The sequence below is a fragment of the Buteo buteo genome, chromosome 1, assembly GCF_964188355.1.
Source record: "Buteo buteo chromosome 1, bButBut1.hap1.1, whole genome shotgun sequence".
NCBI classification, from domain to species: Eukaryota; Metazoa; Chordata; class Aves; order Accipitriformes; family Accipitridae; genus Buteo; species Buteo buteo.
Genome location: NC_134171.1, coordinates 85,952,215 through 85,974,466, shown reverse-complemented (window position 1 = coordinate 85,974,466; position 22,252 = coordinate 85,952,215). Strand labels below are relative to the sequence as shown.

The 22,252-nt window shown below is 57.1% G+C and overlaps 1 protein-coding gene across 1 annotated transcript; it reads right to left on the bottom strand.

The window, feature by feature from the left end:
- Nucleotides 1–1,527: 1,527 nt before the first annotated feature.
- PRDM8 (PR/SET domain 8) lies at nt 1,528–18,067 on the bottom strand. The gene is made up of 7 exons (XM_075039772.1): nt 16,662–18,067; nt 13,879–14,013; nt 12,701–13,042; nt 11,118–11,270; nt 4,026–4,246; nt 3,485–3,716; nt 1,528–3,212 (listed from the first exon to the last, which is right to left on the bottom strand). The coding sequence occupies exons 5-7, from the start codon at nt 4,242–4,244 to the stop codon at nt 1,771–1,773; spliced, it is 1,893 nt and encodes a 630-aa protein (XP_074895873.1). The 5' UTR covers nt 4,245–4,246; nt 11,118–11,270; nt 12,701–13,042; nt 13,879–14,013; nt 16,662–18,067; the 3' UTR covers nt 1,528–1,770.
- Nucleotides 18,068–22,252: the final 4,185 nt, after the last annotated feature.

Sequence of the window (22,252 nt, the reverse complement as noted above, 5' to 3'; positions counted from 1 at the left end):
CTGCAGCGGACGGGGTGGTCCCCCCAGCCCCCCTCGCACAAAGCCCGGGGGGCTCCCCATCTCTGACCTGGGCTTCTGCCTCGCACCCCTCCTCCTGCGGGGTATCCTCCCTGACGGCAACCCGCCTCGCCGGAGTGACGCCAGCCTATGCGTGGAAGTGGGTTTGCAGCACATCACCACGCCGCTGCCTCGGCTAGTGCTCGCCCTTGCACCCCCAAAATATACGAAATGTCTGACATGAAATGCACCCCCTGCGGGTGGTGCCCGCAGGACCAGGCTGTCCCCTCCCACGCCCACGGAGGATCCCCCTTTCCTGAGCCATCCCGTGTGTCCCTGGCTGTGCTCACATCACCCCAATAATGCACCGGGGCAGAGGGGATCTCACCCCCGGACCCCCCGAACGCTCCCCGTCCCAGGACACCCCGGGCTGGGGACTTTTTCGGGCCCTGTGCAACCCCCGGGGGCTTTGCCCACAGCCAGGGCCCGCGATCCCCCCACCCTGCAAGCGGGGGACCACGCACAGCCCGGGGGGTGGGGATGCGTGCGTGTCTGTCAGTAAAGTCTCCTGGCAGGGGTAGGTGGGTGGCATGGGGCAAAGGAGAGGTCCGAGAGGGGCTGGGAGGGGAAGGGGAAAGGGAAAGGAAAAGGAAACGAGAAATTAAAAAGGAAAAGGAGAAATAAAGAGGAGAGAGAAAAGAGAGGAAGAGACGGGGTGGGGGGGTGGGGGGGAAGACAGAAAGGCAAAAAGAAAGAAACGAAACCAAAAACGCGAAAGGAAGACGAAGGGAAGGACAGGATGAAAGAGAGACAAAGAAGCGGTGAATAAAATGCGGGGTGAAACCAAAGATGAACAGACATGAGGATGTAAGAGAGGCCGAAAGAAGGAAGGAGAGAAGGGAAGGAGAGCACAGAGGAGAGCGGCGGGGTCTCCCCCATTCCCCGCAGCCCGGCCCGGGCGGGAGCACCGCTCCCGGCCCGCAGCCGTGGGGCCGCCCCGCTCCCCACCGCCCACCCCCACCCTCCACCCCCCGGCATCGATTAACGTCCAGGTGCTTTGAAGAAAATAAAGTCATTTATTGTCAAAGCATCCAACATACCCAGATAAACTATAAAGTTTAATAAATCTTTTCGAGAGGGGGGAGGAAAAAAAAAAATCAAAACCAAAACCCAAAAAACGAACCGAAAAGGAAAGGTAACACGGAACTATCGAGACTCCATTTCACGGGCACCAAGTGACACTCTGTAGGAAAAGGGACGCGGGCGGCGGGGGCCGGGCGGGCGGGAGGCGCCCGGTGCATGCAGGACCCCGGCCCGCCGCCCCCGCCGGCCCCGCCGCGCTCCTCCCCGCCTTTAGCTTTATATCTAAAATAAAAATTTACCCCGACATATAATTATTATTACATCTAAACCATAAGTGCTTAATAATTTAAGTAGAAACGTATGACAAATGCATCAATATGTTGCAATATATGACATTTTAAAAAATGTATTTTTTAAGTCATTTGCTTTTTTTTTTTCCTTCGTCTGTTTTTTTTTTTTTTTTTCCCCCGGTGCTTTTATTCTTTTTTTTTCTTTTTCTTTCTTTCTTTTTTCATTTCGTCGTCTTTTTTCTTCTCCTTCTCCCCTGCCGCCCTCCCCGCCCCTCCCCGGAAAGTGAAAATGCGTGCATCGAAAGGAAAGGAAAGAACGCGGCGGGCGGCCGCTGCCCTCCGCGGCGGGCGGGTGGGTGGGTGGGGGGTGATCCCCGGGGTTTTGGGGGGGGTGTCCCCGCTAGTTGTGCGAGGTCATGTGGCGGGAGAGGTGGTGGCGCTCGCGGAAGGACTCGTTGCAGATGGGGCACTTGAGCTTCTCCTCGCGGCGCCGCTTGACGAGGGGCTCCAGCGCGTACTCCTTCTTGTGGTGGGAGCGCATGTGGTACACCAGGTCCGAGGTCATGCGGAAGGAGGCGTTGCACTTGGCGCACCAGTTCTGCGCCGGCAGGCACAGCGAGGTGAACGACGGCGGCAGCAGCGTCAGCGCCGACGGCAGCTGCAGCTGCAGCGGCCCCGCCGCCGCCGCCGCCACCGCCGCCGCCGCCGAGCTCTTGGGCCAGAAGGCGGTGGCGTAGAGGAAGGGGCTCTGCTTGGGCAGCCCCCCCCCGCCGCCGCCGCCGCCCCCGCCGCCGCCCCCCCCGCCGCCGCCGCCGCCCCCGCCGCCGCCGCCCGCCGCCTCCCCGCCGCCCGGCAGCTTGACGGCCAGCGCCTCGGCGGCGTAGAGGCGGGCGGGGGCGGCGGCGCCGTCGGGGCAGGGCTCGCCCAGCCCGCCCAGCTTCTGGCCCAGCACCAGCGGCGGGACGTGCGGGAAGGAGCGGGCGGGCTGGGAGAAGGCGCTCTTCCGCTCCTCCGCCCCGCCGCCGGGGCCGCCCCCCAGCTGCGGCACGGTGGTGAAGGCGCTGCCCCGAGCCGGGCTGCCCCCCTCCAGGCGGGCGGACAGCGGGCCCCCGGGGCCGCCGCGGGGGCACAGCCCCGGCTCGCCGCCGCCCGCCCCCGGGGCGGCGGGGGAGGCGCGCTCCTGGCCCTCCTCGGGGCCGCCGCCGCCGCCGTCGGGCTCGGGGCCGCGGGCCGCCTTCTTCACCTCCACGAAGGCGCTGCGCTTGGCCTCCCCCGTCTCCGGGCTGGGCGGCGCGAAGAGGCGGCCGCCCTCCTCCAAGCCGCAGTAGGAGCCGGCCGCCCGGTACTGCTGCTGCGGGGCGCACACCGGCTCCTCCTTGGGCGCCGAGGGCAGCCCCGGCCGCTCCGCCGGGAAGCGGCCCCGCGCCGCCGCCCCGGGGCCCCGCTCCTCCTCCTCGGGGTACCGCCGCTTGGCTTTCCCGGCCGCCGCCTCGGGGCCGCCCTCGGGGGGCGCCGGCCGCCCCGGGGACCCGCCGTGGCCGCCGCGGGAGTTCTCCAGCTCCCGCGCCAGGTTGTGGAAGTCCGTGGAGGGCTTGGTGCTGGCGGCGGCGCTGCCGCCGTCGGCCCCGGGGAAGGGGTGGTGGAGCGGCCCGCCCGGCTTGCAGTACTTGCCGGCCTCCTGCTCCTTGCCGCCGGCCGCCTCCTTGCCGCCGGGGGCCTCGGCGGCGGGGCCGGTGTCGGGGCCGTGCAGCCTCTTGGGGCAGCGGAACCGGAGGTGGGCGGCGAAGGGCAGCTCGAACTGGAAGCGCTGGCTGCACTCGGGGCAGGCGAAGGGCGGCGAGCCTGGGGCCGGGCACACGCACACGCGGGACGGGACACACAGAGACGGGGGCACCGTCAGCCGGGGCCGGCGCCGGGGCTTTCCCCGGGGGAGGAAGGGGAAAGGGGGCGGGGGGTCCCGACGCCGGCCGCCTTCCCCGCCGACCACCACCGCCCCGCCGTCACCCCGGGCGGGGATCCCCGCCCAGCCTCTCCCCCCTCCACCCCGACACGGCGGCGCCCGGTCACCCGGGGCCGTGGGGAGGGGGCGCGGGGCGGCCGCGCGGGGCACCCACCGTTGCTGCGGGCGGGGGCCCGAGCGGGGCTGAGCAGCAGCAGCTCCGTGAGCTCCTTGCCGTACCACACCAGCAGCTCCTCGTCCTTGGCGATGCGGCGCAGGGAGCGGTAGAAGAGCTGCCCGCTCTTGATGTAGGCCTCCAGGTTCTGCTCCTCCCGCTCCCGCGCCGACTGCACCAGCCGTAGCCACATCAGACCCTCCGACGAGCCGTTGGCCGCCGACGTGTCCACCTGCAAACGCCGCTTCAATAAACGCGCACGGACGGACGGACGGACGGAGCGACCGACCGACGGAACGGGGCCGGGCAGCGGCGGGAGCGGCTCTGCCCTCGCCGGCGGCGGGGCGAAAGCATGCCGGCGGCGGAGGAGGAGACTCCCGCCCGGCTCGGCGCGGCCGTGGCAAGCAGCGGGCGGCCCGACGGGGCTGCGCTCCGCGGCGGGGATGCGCTCAGGCACCGGCCATCGGGGCGAGCGGCGGCGACGGGCCGGCTCCCCGGCTGCGGGGCGAGCGGCTGTGCCCGGCAGATAAGCGGCTCTTACCCGAAAGATGTAGGGGACGGTGCGCTTGTCGGTGGACTTGAGGGCGATGAAGGCAATGCTGTCGTACAGGGACGTGTGGCTCAGGACGCAGGGGCCGAAAATGGCATTTTCCGGAATGTCGCAGGTGGTGTAAACGCTGGTGAAAATGTCAGTCAAGCACTGCTGGACCGTCTTGGCGTCCCCGTCCCATATTCCCCTCTGGACGCCGGCGTCCTCCATGCCTGCGGGCGGAGAGAGGGACCGAGCGGAGCAGTTACAGCGCGGCGGGGCCCCGCCGCAGCGCTGCGCGGAGATGCGGCCGCCACCCGCCGGGGAACACAAAATAAAATTCGGAAAAAAAACTACGATTAACAAAAAAAAAAAAAAAAAGAGAAATAAAAATAAGAGGCAGGCGAGCACTTTCGCCGCTCTGTAAAAAAAATAAAGGAAGCGAGGAGCTCAGCGAGCGGGAGGCGAGGTGCGGGGAAGCTGCCGCGATGATTTATTTATCAGCGACCCCGGCTGCGAGCGCGACGGGACCCGGCTCCGGGCAGCGACCGGGCAGCCGCGAGGAGCGGTGGGGGGGAACCCAGCGGCCGGCTCCGGTCACGGGTGGGGGTCGGACAAAAAGAGGAAACCGTCCGCGGGCCTCCGCCCGAGGTGGGGAGCGGGGCTCCCGACCGGTGTGTCCCCCCCACCCCGGGCTCCGGGGCCCCTGCAAGAGAGGAGCCGGGCCGGTCTCCGGGCTGTGACAGAATAGCAGAGCGAATGGGTTTCAAGTGGCTTGTCATTGTCGCTGATTGCATGTCAGCTCACCTCCCGCTCCGCTCGACAAGAGGGAACGTATGTCTGCTCATTACCATAATCCAGCACTTTCCCTCCGAGACTTTAATTAAAAGCAGCAAGCAGAGGTAATTATTTTTACCTCGACACGCTTATTTATGGAGGAGGGTGAGCCCCGGCTCCCGTGCTGTAGGAGGGGACGGATGCAGGCGGAGGCGAGGCGGGCAGGGTGCGGGCAGCGGGCGGCGGGCAGCGGGACGGCGGCCGCCGGGCTGCCCGCGCCTCCCGCCGCGCTCCGCGATGCCGAGGCCAGGGAAGGAGCTAGGCGCCGGGCTGCGGGTGCCCTTGCCCTTTCCGACCCGATTAGCGTACGGCTGCCTTCCCCCCACCCCATCTGGCATCGAAATCGTTCATTTCGGGGCTCGCTCGGGAATAAATCTGTGTTTCTCTCGGTGCGCCTGTTTACACCCGAAGCCGCTCGCACCGGGCACGGCCCCGCCGAGCCGCCTTCCCGCCCCGCCGCCCCCCCCAACGCTTTCGGGAGACCACCGGCAGCTCGGTGCCCCCGGGAACTTCGCCCCCCGGAGCGGCGGCGTGGGCGGCGGAGGTTCCCGGCCCCCTCCACCCCGGGAACGGGAGTCGGGGGGAGGGCGCGTTCGCTGCCTCCCCGCCGCCCTCCTCGTTACGGTGCTGCCCGACGCATCCCTTTCCCCGAAGGGATTATTTCGCCAAACGAAACAAACGGCAGCGAGCGGCCCCCGCCAAACTTTCCACCCGCCCTCGCCGGGCCCCGCACGGCTCCCTACGACCCCGCATCTCCCCGTCTCCCCGGGTCGTCCCCCCCCCGGCCCCGCGGCTCTGCCTCCCCCCGGCCGCCCTTTGTCCGGGCCGGGCGGCGCCGGGGCCGCTCCCCGAGCCGGAGCCGCCGGGCACCGCATCCCGGGCAGGGCCGCCGCGCCCCGGCCGCCGGCACGGCCATCTCCCGGCATTGTTCCCTCCTCCTCCTCCTCCTCCTCCGGGGCTACCCCGCCGGCGCGGCGCGGCGCGGCTCCGCTCCGCTCCCCCCCGGGCCGGGCGCTGGGCCCGGCGGCAGCGCTGGGGGATGGCGGGGGCCCCTCCGCGGGTTTACTCACCAGGGAGAGGGGGAAGGTAATCCTCGCCCCGACAAGTGGCACAAAGACGGGCTCCTGCCTCCGCTGCCCCCGGCGCTATTGTATCAGTGCCGCTCCATGGCCGGGGAGGCGGCGGGCCGGGGGCCGGGGCGCGGGCGGCGGCGGGGAGCGGGCGGGCGGGCGAGGAGGGGAGGCGGCCGGGGAGGCGAGCGGTGCAGATGGACCCGATGCAGTGAGTGACTGGCACACAGACACACACTTTTTGTTTGCTGCACATAATCTGCCCAATGACGCGTGACAGCCCACGTCCCCTCCCTTTAACCCCTTCGGGGGCTGCCCGCTCGCTGCCCGCCCGCCCGCCCCTCACCTGGCTCCGCCGCCACCGGGTACCTGCGGGGGGGGAGAAAGAGAGGGGGGTGGAGGCCGGGGCGAGCCGGGGCGCACCCCCCCCGCCCCCGCCCACCCTTTGCCGTGGCAGTCTGCGAGTTTGGGGACCGCCGCTCCGGCCCGGCCTGGCAGGGGGGTGCGGGGCGGGGAGCCGGGCGGGGGGGGCCCGACGGCCGCTCCGCCCGGCGCCGGGGTCCCGGCGGCCGCCTTCCCGCTCTGCCCTCTCACCTGCCGGGCAGCGGGGAGCCCTCAGACGTACGAATCGAAATCCACCCCTCCCCACCCCCCCCCCCGCCGGGTTTTATCCAAAGGCAGGCGGGGATGCCCGTGCGGCGGGGGCGGAGGGGGGAATTAAACGCCCGCCCGGCTCCACAAACCCGGCTCTTCTGGATTGCCGGCGGCCGAGGCGGGGAAGGCGCCCGGCGGAGGCCCGACGTGCCGCCGGGCACCGGGAGCGGGCAGCCCCGCCGGAGCCTTCCCCGGGCCGGCGTCCCCGCCCGGTCCGGAGCGGAGAACGGAACCGACGGGGCGGTCCCGGGCGGGCTGCCCCCCGCCGGGCTGCCCCCCGCCCGCCGCAGAGCTCGCCGGCCCCGGGACTCGGGGGCAGCGCCCGGGCTCGCACCCCCGCAGGCGCGGGGCGCGGGTATTTACGGACACGCACGCAGGTTTGGAAACCAAAAGCATCCGCAGACGCTCTGTGCCAAAATAAGGGTTTTAGCGCAAGGAAAAGTGTGTGCCGGTTCCTTCCTTACCGCCGTCATTTCAGACACAAAACAGAGGGGGGGGGGGGGGAATTAAAAATAGAATTTAAAGCCCCTTGAACTAAACAAAAGAAGAGACAAAGCGTTTTCCAGAGGCGAATGGAGCGTTGTTTGCAATCAGAGAGTGGGCTGATGTTTGGCTTTCAAATTCACTTATCCTCTACATAATTACAATTTTCCTTGCATTAGGATTAAAGGCTGCATATAATATGCTTTCAACATTTATCTTATTAATTCGACAAAACGCAGCGTCTCCTAAAACGGAGATTGTCATAACATTAAAAATATGGGAGTCTGTAAAAATTTGGATCTCAATTCCTGCTTCAAAGGGGGGGTTTGCCCCTTTTCCTGTTTTTTTTTCTTTCTCCTTTTTTTTTTTTTTTTTTTTAAATGCTGCAGCTCTCGCTGTGTGATATAAATTGTCCGAATGACTGTCATTAGTAGGGGGGAAAGAAAACCTACGCGTTATTTTTATTCTCGAGAATTTTAAGGGACACCACGGTACATAAACTATCTCGAAATTGCTTCGACATTATCTCAGCTACCGAAATTCCCCGATACTAAAAAGGACCGTAGCGGCATTTACGAGCATTTATTCAGCCTCGGATGCTACCGTAAAAGTGAATCTCAGGCAACAGCGTCGCCTCAGCCCCGCAGAATAACACTTTGATGTACACGGACTCTGCCCTTTTTAAGTTTATGCTTCCAAGTACCACGGCCGGGGAGCGCCCACAGCAAACCCCAGCCGACCCCGGCTGCCTGGAGGAGCCCGGTGCCGGTCTCGGCGGCGCTGGGAAGCCCGCCGTGCAAACCGGGCGGCATCCAAGTCCGCCGATTTGGGAGGCAGCCGCTCCCCCGGGCTCACCGAGAAGCCGCGCAGGGATTTTGGGGACGGGAGTGGGGACGCGGGGGACAGCGAAGGTGCGCCCGGGCCCGATCCGGCTCCAGCCCCGCAGGCGGGACGAATGGGGCCCGGCCCGGCTCTGCCCGGCCCTAACCGGGGAGAGAGCGGCTCCCCGGCCGCCAGCACCGGCCGTGCCTCCGGGCAGGTGCGCTGCCCGCCCCGGGGGGCCCTGCGAGCCCTGCCCGCCGCCCCCCCGACACCGCGGACCAACTACCTCGTTACCTACGGGCATGGTATTACGCGCGTTTATTCCGCCAGAAAACCTCCCGCGGAGAACCGAGGGCGACCCGGGCTGCGGAGCCCCCGGCCGCCCAACGCCGCCGCGCCGCTGCTTCCAGCCCCCCCCAAAAGCGCAGCCCCGGCCCCGCAGCCCCCGGCGCCGCCGACGGCCCCCGCCCGGTATGGAGGCGCCCACCGACCACCGGCTCCCGGGGAAGGGGAGTCCCCGGCAGCGGCCGGGGAAGGACCGGGGCTCCGACAGGCAAGACAGAGTCCCATGGACACGCGTGGGTCGACGGCCATCGAGCCCCGGGGGGGCGGCCCGGGCTCTGCCGCTCCACAGCCAGGACCCCGATGGGGGGAAGAGGGCGGTTGTGGGGGCCAAGGGGCCAGGGAGCACTGATGCCCAGCTGCCGCTTTGCCTCTCTGTGGGAAGTGCCAGGTTTCTGGTCGTGATGAGTTACCCCAGGGATGGCTGCAAAGGACGGGGGGGGTTTCTGTCTCTCTGAGGATGTCAGGGCACCCTCCTGGCTGCGCTGGGGGGGGTCCTCTTTCCATCCCCAGATTTCACCCAGGAAGATGAGGCGGAAAGAAAGGGGCCAGGTGGGGCTGCGTAACCTGTTCTCGCAAACACCCTTGCATCCCTTGGGGAAATGCTGCCTCGAAGTTCTGACACACGCCAAGCCTAGGGATATACGGTTAGTCCTCCGAGGAGACACACACACAGCTGATAGTCAGCTCACAGGTGACTGTGTAGTACAGTCACCTGTGAAATAAAATCCCTGAGAAAATACACAAGTTCCCAGAAGCGCACAAGCCCAGCTACAATCATTCAGGCGGTGCTGGGGGACCGCAGGGAGGAGGATGAAGGGATGCCCAAAGCTGCCTTGCTCCTATCTCTGCCCAGTGCTGCCCAAGGCAGGGCCGGCCTGCAGTCCTCGGGGTGGGGGGCCAGACGAGGTGGAATGGAAAAGAGACTCAGAACAAAACGGGGGGGCCACAAGCTTTCCTGATGCCTGAAGAAATGCAGGCAGAATGGTTCCCTTCCCCTGAGAGAAACACCAGCAGCTAGGCCTCTGTAGTGGAAATAAATCGGGGCCTCAGCTGAATGACAAATCATCCTTTCTGCATTTAACTGTTACCGGGGTTGCGGACGGCGCCTTTCCTCGGAAGGTCCTGTGCCAGGGCATCACAGCAGCATCACCACCACACTGCAGACCAGCAAACGGCGGCACGGAGGAGTGGTATTTCTCCCACCAGAAATCCTTCCAAAAGGGGAAGGGGATCCTTCTGGGACTCCTCAGCCCCACAACCAGCTGGACATTTCCCCACCACCAGGCCCTCAGCAAGGCTGAGGTACACAGGTAATGCCAGTCCTATCTCCTTTCCAGCTCAGCTCCCAAGCAAGCCCGCAGCCCCGTCCTTTTTATTTCTGTCAACCCTTCAATCGCATCTCACCGATGCTTGCAGCAGCGCCTGGGACTCCCAGGTCAAGTGACCACCACACTACAAAGCTGTAAAGCCCTTTTTGCCAGACGCCAGCTTTGGCTGTGGTTCACCCCAGAAGCAGCAAGCAGTCCTGCTGCCCCAGGAGCCTCAGGCAGCCACAGCGGGACTCGGCATCCCTTCCCCACCCATTTTCTCATGACTCGGAGATGCCAAAAGTACCTCGGCTATTTCTTCAGCGCCTGATGGTGCTTGAACTTATCTTCCGCTTCTTCCCAAGCAAGCGAAGAAACTAGTCAGAAATATTAATTTCTATATTCACCAAAGGGTCACAAAATTTTTTTCATAACTGACCAGAATGTAATTACATTCATCTATTACACTAAATGTAATATAGGGTGGTTAGTTAAATGGTTAATATAGAGCCCCAAATCACTTCTGACTTTCTGTCTCAAAATTATTTTTCTCAACCATGGCTTTCTGTTTCTCCTCCTTGCTCGACCTGATAGCAGCACCAAGGCTTAAAACCTGGAAAGCTTTCATGTAGCTTTAGCTGCCTGAAAATGTTTAATAGCCTGGTAGAGGATGTTATGGGATATACGGGAGAGGAAGGAGAGAGAAACGAAATGGGGAAACCCCTCTAGGACTGATATCTGCTTCTGCCTCCTGTACGCCCTTGGGCCGTTCTGTCCCTACGTGCCACCACCAGCAGCCCACGATGGGGCTGGAGCCCACCCTGCTGCACGGCCCTTGGTCATCTTCCCGCTTTGGCGTCAGACCGTACAGAAACCAGGACTCGACAGCTGACAGGCTGTGGCTGGCGGCAAGGGCTGAGCCTCCGTGGGGGCGACCGGGGGACAGTCCCACAGCCCCCGGCCCGGGGGCTGCCCAGCGTGGGGCACAGCGGATTCGGGCAGGGCTGGGCTCCCTCTCATTCAGGAGACCCGGGCTCCGGAGGGAGCGGGAGGCAGCCTGACCCGGGCATCTGTCTGGTGGCCACACGGCCCCCGTGTTGTGGGGTTTATGAGGATGTCACTCAAAACTCCCCACCGGGACCCCGGGGGGCCGCTTTCCGGGTCACAGGTGGACAAGCCTTGGCAGGAGCTGACTGCCCAGCATTTTCCCGTCAGGCGAATGATCCGCATCTGGGGATGGTCTTATCCTTCCCCGCGCAGCCTGCAGGGCTGTGAAGGCCTCCGCTGCTTCTGTGAGTGACAGTCCCTAAAGTTTGCAGAGGTTTGCTAAACCCTGGCAGAGAGGGGGTGGGGAGAGCAGTGAAAGGACAGACAGACAGAGGGGGAGGGAGGAAAAAAAGAAAGATGCAGAGGATTTCAGCTCCAGCTCTGCTACAGTGACTTGACGTGGGGTGTGTGAAGGAGCCTGAAACTCAAAAAGATTTATTTTCCCTAGTCATAAATCTCATCCCGTTGTTCCTCTGACCAACCAAGCATGATAAAGTCCTTTTCCATAAAGTATTCAGTATTAAAGCCACAAAGCTCACCCAATCAGTAGCCATCTGCTTCTCCCATAACTGCTGCTCCAGAAGCAGGGAAAAGCAGCCAGAAGAGAAAGGGCACCACTGTTACGGCTCCGGGACAAATGAGGAGGCACTGAATAGCAGTCGAAACCTTTAGTTTGCCTTGTATATCTGTATCTATAGAGACAGAGGAAGAAAGGAAGCATTATATTGATACAACAATTGTAAAACAAAAAAAGGAAGAGGCATCTAAAGGGCAATACAGCAGGCATCAGAGGGCCCCACGTAGAAGGGATGCTAACAGATTTATAGAAACCTTTAATTGGTTTTCAATTGAAAGATAAAGAGGCTGAGGAAAAAACCGGGAAGAGCGGCAGTGATCTGCGTTGCACTCGTGCATTGGCGCCCGATCTCGTGCAACCAGAGCATTTCTTATTTTGATACGATACCTCTGGTATTACACCCCCCCCCCCCCGCCTCCCTCCCTGAAAGCATCCCGACCAGCCCAGCCCAGCAACGCTGTGCTGAACTTGACTTTCAGCCGGCTGGGGTGGGGGGGAAGCAACCTTCCCCCCCCGCCACGCAGAGCTAATCGTGTCTGAACCTCCCAAAACCCAGCTGGTGCAGGCAGCAGCCCTGGGACACCGATTCCAGCCTGGGCAGGCACCCCCCACGGGTGGTGGTGGGGGGAAGGACAGGTTTTGGGGACACCTCTCCTGCGGGGCAGGGAATAAAAAGCAAAGGTGCGGGTTGTGGTGATGGGGCGGGTGGAAGACGGTCCTGCACGAAGCCGCAGAAGCGGGGGGGGGGGAGCGACGGACCAGCAGGTGACTTGACCGGGGCAGGGGCTGGGGGGACGACGACAAACCCCGCCGGGACGGCATCCCCCGGCCGGTGATTGGAGAAGGCGAATGACCGAGTTATCGAGTGCCGTAAGAGCAAAGATCTCGGCCCAAAATCCCCCCGCCGGCCGAAGGAGCTCGTACCCGGAGCCCCGCTCACCAGGTGCGGCGGCGGGGCGGGATGAGCGTGTCCCCCCCGCGTCCCTCCCCGGCGATGCCGCTGTCCGGGATTACGGCCGGCATCGGGAGGCAGCCCCGTCCCCTGCGGCGGCCGCTCCCCCGGCCGTACCCGGGGGGGGGGGGGGTAAAGGGGCAGCCCCCAGGAGGCTGGAGGAGTTTCGGGGCGCGGGGGGGTGGGGGGTGGAGGGTGCCCCCCCGGCTTTCCCCCGGCAAGGCAGCTGCTCTGCAGGGGAAATGCCGCCTTCCCTCCGATGGAGGGCAGGAGAGGAAAGACGAAGCCCAAGATGCTGCCGGCGGCGAGATTCACGTCCCAGGCACCTTCCTGCAGCACAGCCGGCTCCCGGGAGAGGGGACACACACACACACGGCCCACGATTGCGCCTGCCGTGCTCGGCCCCCCCCAGCCCCGCCGGCTGCCGCACCCCGTCCAGCCCCGGAGCGGCGGGGGGGGGCAAAGCGGGGGGTCGAGGGGGCTGGGGGGACCAGCTGAAGCCCGAGCTGCAACCATAGGATGGTTTTTCTTTTCTTTCTTTTTTTAGGTCCCCGGGCACGCGAGGGAAACCAGCACAAATATGATTTACGCACCCAATAAAAACACAGGCAAGGAACAGGAGACACCCGCGGGCCGCCCTCCGTCACGCAGGTTTTGTTTCGCTCTTGCAGAACTGTGAGTGAGACTGAACGCTGCAGTGAAGGCACAAGTTAAGCTGCGGCTTTTCCCGAGCACTGTCGTGTCCAGCAGCACTGTATTATGTCAAAAATCTGGCATGGCAGCCAGTGGCACATCTGCTAGGTGTGGATGACATTCATTAGCCAAGGTTCTCTGCTAAACGGCCTGCCAGAGTCTCAGCAGTAATGCCCAATGCCAATCACTCATCTGCTGCCAGCTCAAAGGCAATCCTGCTTCAAGGATGGCTTCCTTCCATGCTGGCAGGAGAAACAGAGGAAACAATGCATTTAGATGTTTGGGATGTGAGCGAGGCTGCACATGGGAGCAGCAAGCAGATGTAGCAGAAGAGGAGATGAAGTTGTGAAGTGTCATTTAATAATTGCAGCACACGGGAGATGTCCTGGCAAGTCGAGCTTTAGGAAGGGGAAGCGTTAACCCCTTTCCGAACCACAGGGCAGACAGTGGTGGATGCTTCTTGAAAGGAAAGGTGGCAAGACTAATTCAGCAAATCACCTGTTTATGCCCATAAAGGATACATATCATCTTCAGCACGGGGAGACTGCATGTCAAGACAGCCTGGAAAGCAGCTCAGGCTGGTGAATACATTGGTGTCACACCTCTCAGCATCCACAAGCGTGGGTTTGAAATCAAACAGTCAAGGGCTTTGAGATGCCACTATAACTGACTTGAGCAGAGGTTTCCTTTCTTGTTTTAGTGAAGTTTTTTTTTGGGAAATAAACCCAGGCAACTTCAAAGCAGATTTCCTGTGTGTGAGCTCTTCTAAACCCCATGAAAGGGGTGGCAGGGCAAGTCCACAGCACCCACACCTGCACTGCCTGGGAGCACCAAGCGCAGAACAGTCCCTCCTGCCCAAGCACTTCAGGCACAACCCGCTGCCTGCGCAGGGGAATGAGCTGCATTGACCTGCTCAATAGTCGATCTGACTCAGGTTGTCCTTCCTCTCCGGAGGTCTACCCGCTGCAATCTGGACAACCTCCCCGCTCATGACATAGTGGGCTCAGTGCCGGTTTTGACATCTTGGTTCACAGCCCAGGAAGGGCAGCTGCATAACTGGGGCAGGCTGGGCACTCACCGCGGTCTCCCTCAAGCGATGTGTAGGCCAGAGATGGAAGGAAGGAGCACCTGCTCGGCACTGCTGCTACCGCCTTTCTCCGGGAAAAGAGGCTCCATTTCCCTCTGCTCATAGGTCCTGTAACAGTCCTTGTTCCTACAAAGGAATTAAAACACCTTGGGATCAGATGGATGCAAATATGTTAATCTTCCCGTCTTATTACTTTCATGAAATTACAATCACCTAAAGAGGTTTGCATTTGAGCCATTATTTAGTTTTCAATGAACCCAGGAAGCAACCTCAAATAGGTGCTCAATGAAAGCTTCCCTCATCCCTCTGCCTGCCTGCCTTCAGCTTCCACTCCTACTTCTATTTCTGTTTACATCCATTCATTTAAGTAGTGGTTCATAAAATGTGTAAAAATGCTACCTACACATAAGAGCATACACTCCTTGCCTCACAGATGAATTTCTATGACAGCCTCAGCATCTTAAATCTTTGACTACTTTCGCTCACGCTGTGAAAGACCACTGATAGCTCTCAGTGCCTTTTCTACTTCTGTCAGCCACTCAGGGAATTACAGCCTTTTCGCCCCAATGTCGGCCTGTCTGCAATTGCCTGTGCTATTCAATCCCTACATACATCTTTCTGCAGCACCCCAAGAGCTCCGCATCCACACTTCCCCCACGGGGATAGCATGCTGCACTGTGGTGATGCCCATCTCTAACCCCACGTGTGCTGTCCTCAAGGCTTATTGGACAGCTCTTCCCCTAGCCCATGGTTGTGGCTCCCCCCATCTCCCCTGCCCGGCCATCAGTGATGCAGGCTCAGTTGTAAGCCCTTGTCCTTTTAGCCTTCTGCTCCCACCTGCCAGGGAAGTCACTCTGCTTTGGCTGTATTGGAGGTTAACCCTCATCTACCTTTTATTTTTGCACTAGCTTTGTCTCTGGTGTGGTTAGTTGGTTGGCCTCAACCTAATAGGCGTCTGCAAATTGTTTCCCCAATTTCCAACTTTTCATGGTTTAACACTTGTTGTACCACACCAACATACTTTTAGCAGCAGCTGTGTGAATCCCTTAATGTACTCTCCTCCAGCACTGGAACTGAGTCTGTTTTAGGAGCAGGAAGCCAACCGAGAGGTAGAGATGTGATGCTTCTCCCCCATCTCCTAACATTATACCTTTGCTTAAATATGTGAGCAATCCCATTTGATCTACTCTGGTGCTTAAAGTTAAGCCTCTTAAGTGTCAACAGGGCAGGGGTCTCGATGCAAAGGAGGCAGAAGAGAGGGGAAAGGGGAGAGCGGAGCACTGCTCCAGTAGAGAGTTGCGATGGTGGGACACACCGCCTTGCTCTGCTCCCCGTCAGGACCATGCTCTCCTTCGGCTGCTCCTGGTGCTCTACAACACCGGCATCAGGCTCCCCTCAGGGTTTGGCGTTTCCACTGCCATCAACTATGTGAATGCAGTAATCATTAGGGCTGTCAAGAGGGAGGGGGAAAATGTGTTTTAAAAAGTCTTGTCAAAACAAAAGCCTGGTTTCATTTTTTTAATTCCAGATTGGACTTGGTGGTCATTGTGTTTGAAACCATTGCATTTTATTTTCAAGGTGCTTCTAGCATGACTCATCAAAATTGTGTTCATTGTCACTATTTTCAGACAACTATGTGGGAGAGAACAGAGTTATCGCTGCTCCTACAATGAGGGCTCTGTGCAGAGAAGCACTCATGCACATGTTTCCTTCACTTTCAATGGATTTTAAGCATGTACTTAAATTTAAGGCCAAGTACTTTTTGGAACAGGGAACGTCTCTTGGACCTGGGATTTAATAAAATCTGTACATCCACATAGCTCTGTCTCTTAACTCTTTGCTTTAAGCAGTAGAAAATCTCCTGTCTGAGCTGTACAAAACCATGTCACACCGTTTGATACATTTCTTGGCACGTGCACATTCTAATTCACAATACTACCATTTCTTACCCTTTTTTAGTTTGCTTTTCTTTGGGTGTAATATATTATGTTTTACTGTATGTAGTACTACATACTGCTTGCACAATGTTTTGCATGATCTAATATTCTTTGTTCAAAACTGCAAAAAAATCTAAATAAAGACTATAGTGTGTCGCATCAGTATAGGCATCAGCTAACGTTTTCTACGGCATATGGTACTTCAGAAGCCATATGTACCACTGTTTAGTGATTCTGGCAAAGAGGCACAGAATGGTGAAATCCAACTGCCAGGATTTCTGAAAACAAATATGTAAATGCTCCAGTGCTTTTGTTATTCATAACATACCTCTAACACAGCACATACAATATGCTGTTCATTCTGTAACGCATATACTACTAAACTATATTTGCTTCAGTTCTCATTTTAAAAGGTTTTTCTCCTACGTATGATTCCTCCATCCTTTCTATCAAAATCAATTTAAATTGCAATTTAGAAACCGCCTTTTATCCGTTCTAAAAGATGCACTTCTGGGGGGATTGTCTATCTACACTAGGGTCTCATATCAGAACAAAGACAGACATTATTTCAACAGTCCGAGAAAGCCCGTTATAACTAGTGGAACGAAAGCAAGAAAGGAAACTGCATTTAACAAGATCGGTTGTGCAGAGTGAAGCCTGTTCGGCCAGAAATAACCTCCCAGGGAAAACGGGTTGGTTGGCCCCGCTCACGGGCTAATGCAAAGCGAGTAGGCTGGCAAATCCTCTGGGAATATGCTCTAGGAAACAATAGTTGTGAAGGAAACAGATGACTCCAGACATGTGCTACAAGGTAGATGGCAGCTGCCAAACTCTGACCTGGGCTGGGATCAGTCCCGGTGAGCCGGGGCTCGGTCGCCAGCTGAGGAACAAAGGAGATGCTCCGCGGCCATGGGTTCCTCCCCAGAAGGGCCAGCCGCACCGGCGCTGGCATCTTTTGCACAGCAGTCTGAGAAGTCAGAGCACAGGCATTAGGTCAACGCACAGAGCTGCACAGTCTCCAACTCCTCTGAGTGAGCCTAACTTGCCTAGAGTCCATCCCAACACTCACGTAGAGCATTTGTGCATCAGTAAGGGCGCTTCAGACCCCACCAGGGAAGGCAGGAGCACTCCTTGCAGAGCCTGCAATGGCAGGTTAACAGGAATCAACACCTGATTCCCATTAACTATCTCTCACAGTGATACTTCATGGCACTCCTCTTATCTGCAGAGAGCCTGTCATCTTTGCCTGAGATTTTGCTATGAAGTAGTATTTCAAAATGTTGCTATTTAACATTCAGCTTCACCATTCACAACAAACATTTTAAAATTCCCTGTCGCCACGATTGCCTCTGTCTTTCGGTTTATCAGTGCACACCGAGACTGAAATTATGGAAGTGATCAAACATGTTAGCAAGTTGTTCTGTGGCTCACTCCTGCCTCGTCTGAAGCAAGGCTGTTGTAGATCACTGTCAGAGCCAGCGCTCAGTACCCCGGCAGCTCCGGGCAGCACCAGCAAACCAGGCAAACCTCAAGCAGCCTGGGGAATGACAGGAGGGGAAAAAATAGCAATTCCTCTGAGAAACACTTGCCTCTTCAGTCATCACTTTTGTTATTTACATTGTTAAAACCAAACAATGAAACCACGACTTCTCTGCATACTCTGTCACACTGCAAGTTCTTGAAAAATCTCAGCCATCTCCAGACATGACAACATTATCCAAGACACACAGATGACTTTCTCCCAAGAGGCCAGGGCCTGCTTTTCCTTTCTTTGCCAGTCTTTAACTGCAGCATCCCATTTCAGCAAGCGCAGCCTCCCTCACCGGGGTCTCACAGCCACCACAGTCTCTGCTGAACTTTCTTCCTAGGCACATAACAGACCTGCTCGTTACCTTGAATCTCCTGTCAAGTCGCCCCTATATTATCCTGAACCGCAAATAGTCTGGGTGCCCCAGCAATTTCTTTTTGGTATGTTTTTACCCTTGCAGTGTTAACCAGGATCCCACTTTCCTCCTCTGAGGTTACAAGAAATACGCTGTTATAAAGCTTAAACTAGAACTCTGGGTGCAGCCAGGTCTTTGCCCTCTAAACACTCACTTGTTTTCTGTTCTATCACAAAAGAAAACCTTAAAATTAGCCTTTATGTTGTCCTACTTTCACAGATCCTTAAGCCAGAACCTGTTTTTTTCTATTCTGTTCTAAAAAGCAGGTGACAAAAAGTTGCCATAAGAAGTTTTGGCTTTGAGCATAAGAAATGCCTGGATTAGAAAAAGAGACAATTAGAAAGTGAGAAGTGGCAAAAAGCTCCTAAGAAGCCAAAAATAAAAGAACAAACAAACATACAATCTGGCTATCGAAAAAGCCACGTTCTTCCCTTACTGCAGTAAAAATCAGCAATCACAGAATATTTTGAAACATAAGAAGTCTACGAGGAGAGGAAAAAACCAACACTCCAACACAGTCCAAAAACTAAAGCTACGGACAACCCCGAGAAAACCACCTGAATAAGCGAAAGGGGCTACGTTGCAATCCGAGGCCATGCCAAGCTGCTGCACGAAAGGAGGTAACAAGAAAAGCCAAGCAGCTCGCACCGTGCCGCCGCCTGATAAGACATCGCACTAATCACACAGCCACATGGTAAGACAAACTACACAAAGGGAAGGGAGCCAAAAAAAGAGCGCGTTGATTGAACTAGTTCACATACACTGGCATTTATGGCAGAGCAAAGGTCAGTCTTGTATTACCTCTTGTGAATCCCTCTTGAATGAGCAGGCTGGTGATTTAATGGGCTAAGAATGAAGATTTATCAACATACCATAGGTTGCTGGCCCTAACTCTTAACCCGCTGGCAAAGGGTTTATTTTTCATTAAGGGGGGCTGTGCTTGCAATAGTTGCTTCCTTATATTAAGAGTAAATGTGATCTCATCCCACAGAGCTTGCTGCTCCCTATCAGATTATTTTTCTCTTTAAGCACAAAAGTCAGCAGAAAGCTTCCTCACTTGAAACCATCTGAACAGTTGAGGGCACAGAGGGGAGATTGAGGGGAAACCTGAAAGGTGTATCATGTAGTTGCTGGCAAATCTGAACTGTTCGCTTTACCACACCTGCAAGCCCAAGATCAGGAGAGAAAACCCTGAACACTGCTAATAAAGAACATGGCAGGTACTCCCTTTCTCCCCAGGCACGCTATTTCTTGAGCTACGTGAGCACCCCACAGCCAAGGCCAAGACAGACACCTCCAGAGTGCCATTCAGACCTCACATCTGCAGTCCTCCTATCACCACCAAAAAAGCTGGCCTGTTTTTAAGGGAGAAGAGTCCTTATACGGGACATAACCCCCTCAATGGACTTGCTCCCTCTCCTAAGTCACCATCCTGGATTGCACAGCAGCAGCGCCTTAAAAAGGAAAAAGCTATCTGAACAGTCCTGTATTTACAAAAACACATCCTTGCAACTCTTACACCAACAATTTCCATTGAGGTCCTCATTTCTATGCTCCCGGTCCCTCCATCTGGAGCATTGCCTCTGGCTGCCTGTATGTGAACTACTGCTTTTTTTCCCCTCCTATTCCTAGGACATTCCTATGAACCATGCCATATCGAGCATACTTCTGTTTTACAAGATCTATCTCAATTTTGAAACCCTCTTAGACCCCTGAACTTTCCCCAGCAGCTAAAAAAAAAAGTAAAAATGGACACTGCATCCTGTTTTTACACTTAAGGTTCTTGCAAGCTTCACACTTGTTTCTACCTTTTTCTTTTCCTGTTGCAGATCAAATAGCCCACAGCATTGGATGGGAGCTCAGGGGAACTGAATTCACTCCCTCCCTTCCTTCCTGCTGTCTCAGGCAAGCCACTCAGCTGTCCTCTGCTTCCTTCTCCCTTTTGTAACAAGGCAGAGATTTCTTACCTCATAGAGGCGCTGTCAGAACAAGCTTCCCAGCCAGTCTGGGGGACTTACACACCCAAACCCCTTTGGGCACCTGGGCTGCAGCGAGCGCAGCTGAGTGAGCCCTGTAAGGACTGGGAGAGGGATTCCCAATATGGACTCCTGCAGAATGAATGAATAATTTCTCTTCTGCAGCTAGTGCCAGCACTTGCTCTTTGCCAGTTGGCAAAGGGTACCGCTTCCTTTTCCGAGGAATGCTTAGCATCCACCTTTCTCCCCACCGAGGGGTGCCGCAGAGGCTGGTGCAAGTCCTTCAGAGCAGCCAGGGTTCTGCAGGAGCTGCAGGCTTGGGGAAAGAGGAGGAGAAATCCAGCACAGGGGAGGTGGTTCCTGCTTCAGGTGCTCCTTTTAGCTGAAGGGGAGCAGCTGGCACATCTCTCTCCCTCACCTGAGAGTTCCCATGGGAACACAGAAGGGCTCTGTAACAGCAAATTTTGGAACAGGCATGTATGTGAAAAACTTCTGATATAATATTTGAGTCCTCAGATGTTCAACCATTTGCACATACTGCGCGCAAGCCTTATTTGCATAGAATTTGTATTTGTTGGTATTCACATTTGTAGGAGAACGCATACATTAGATTAATGTCATCACAGTTTATGGAGATCATCTGTGCCACAGTATCAGCTCGAGACTCTGACTGCACTCAGCACCCCATGGCACACTGCAAGCCCTCCTGCCCTCCCAGAAGGGCAAGGCAGGGCCACAGAAAGCCCAGACAGCTGGCACCAAGTTGCACACCTGGAAATGGCCACACTGAGCCCCAAGCCCAGTTCTGGTGGACTATCCTGTTTGGGAGTCTGTACTAACTTTTCAAAACAGAGAACCTTAAAAGTCATTACTAGCAACCGGCCAAAATTGCCTAGCCCACATTTCCAAAGGTGAAGTTAACTGAACTATTTGGATTCACTCTCTTGTATTTGTTTATATGATCTTACATCAAACTTGCTGCTCACATCTTTAGTGCCTACACAGGGACCTTCAGCTGTGAAACAGTCCAGCTAGGTGGTCCCTTTCCATCTTGCAACAGCATCCCTCCCTCCGTGCAATGGGAATGGTTATTATTCACTCCCTGGTTTACCATGGCACCTGGGTGCTCTTGTCTGCTAGACAGCTGGAAACTGTCACTAGAGATGCCGTTCTCACAGAAGCGTTGCTAGGCTCAGTCAGATATTGTTTGTAAAGCAGATGGAAAACCTCAGAAGAACAGCACTGCAGCAACAGAAAGCTCATTTTGTGCTAGGAAATTTTTGTTATTGGGCAATGTTTTCATCAGGTGACTTCACATCCCAACGAGCCCACATGCCAGGACAGTCTAGTAACAATTTTGTTAACCTACTTCCATTACTGAAACCCTACAGCTTTACTTCCCAAGGCTGGCCAACAGCCCCAGGTCATTTTACAGTCTCTGCACTCCTAAACTGCCTGGCACAGAGAGAGCACTCAAGAGCAGCAAAGACAGGGGCTCACACCCCTGCTGACAACCAAAGCACTCCCGGCTCTGTTGCCCCGAAAGCCTTCCTACAGAAAACTGCTGCGTCCTTGGGCAGCCACTGACACACGAGCCTCTTGTCTTGGCTTGCAAATCCGAGACACTTTTCACATGCAGGACCAGTTGGATGTCCATCGGAGGCCACCCCCAAACCAAGCATCAGCAGCTGGCAGAGCTGAGTAGGGTGCTGAGGTTCCCCACGTGCAAGGACACGGTGGGACCAGCCTTCGAAGGATGCTCAAACAGCCTGAGCAAAACCAGGTCACTTGAGTGGCTATTTCCAAGAAACTCTGAGGTCAGTTGGCAGGAGAGTTAGATTTCTGGTGAAAAGCTGATGTGTTGACTCGGTTTGCCTAGTCACAGCCTCCACTGCGCATGGCATTACAATGGACTGAAGGCCTTCATGCTGGTTTTGAGACCTCCATATGGCTGTTCACACTACAGTACTGCTGCTCTGCCTTCTCCCTCAAACTGTGCATGACATATGCCACTTGTGGATACACCCGCCTGCCCCCAACACAGTCATTATCTGCTGCTTGAGGGAGAGGTGTGGTAACCAACCAAGAGCCAAATCCTGCACATGCAAGGACGTGTTTCTGTGAAGTCTGTCTCAATCTTGACGACACAACCAAAAGGAAGCGGGTAACACAAAGCAAGAGTGTACGTCTCCAAATCTGTCTTCTAATGATTTCACACTTACTCCAGTAACGGGCCAGATAACATCATTTCGGCAGTCATTAATAGCTCTGCCATTAAGAATGCGTGCCACCAATCTATGCTTAAGCTAGGTGCGCAATCACATTGCTCCAATTTCTCCCTCACACAGGGCACAGCTCTCCCGCCTCGCAGCAAAGGTGCCATCCCCGCCGCATCCAACTCACAAGTGACCATGTTATGAATAACTCGTTTAAGACAAAGGCATGCCCAACTTTAACATGTTTTAGTAGACATGATTGGAAGTTATGCCTGTTAAAATCAAGAGTAATT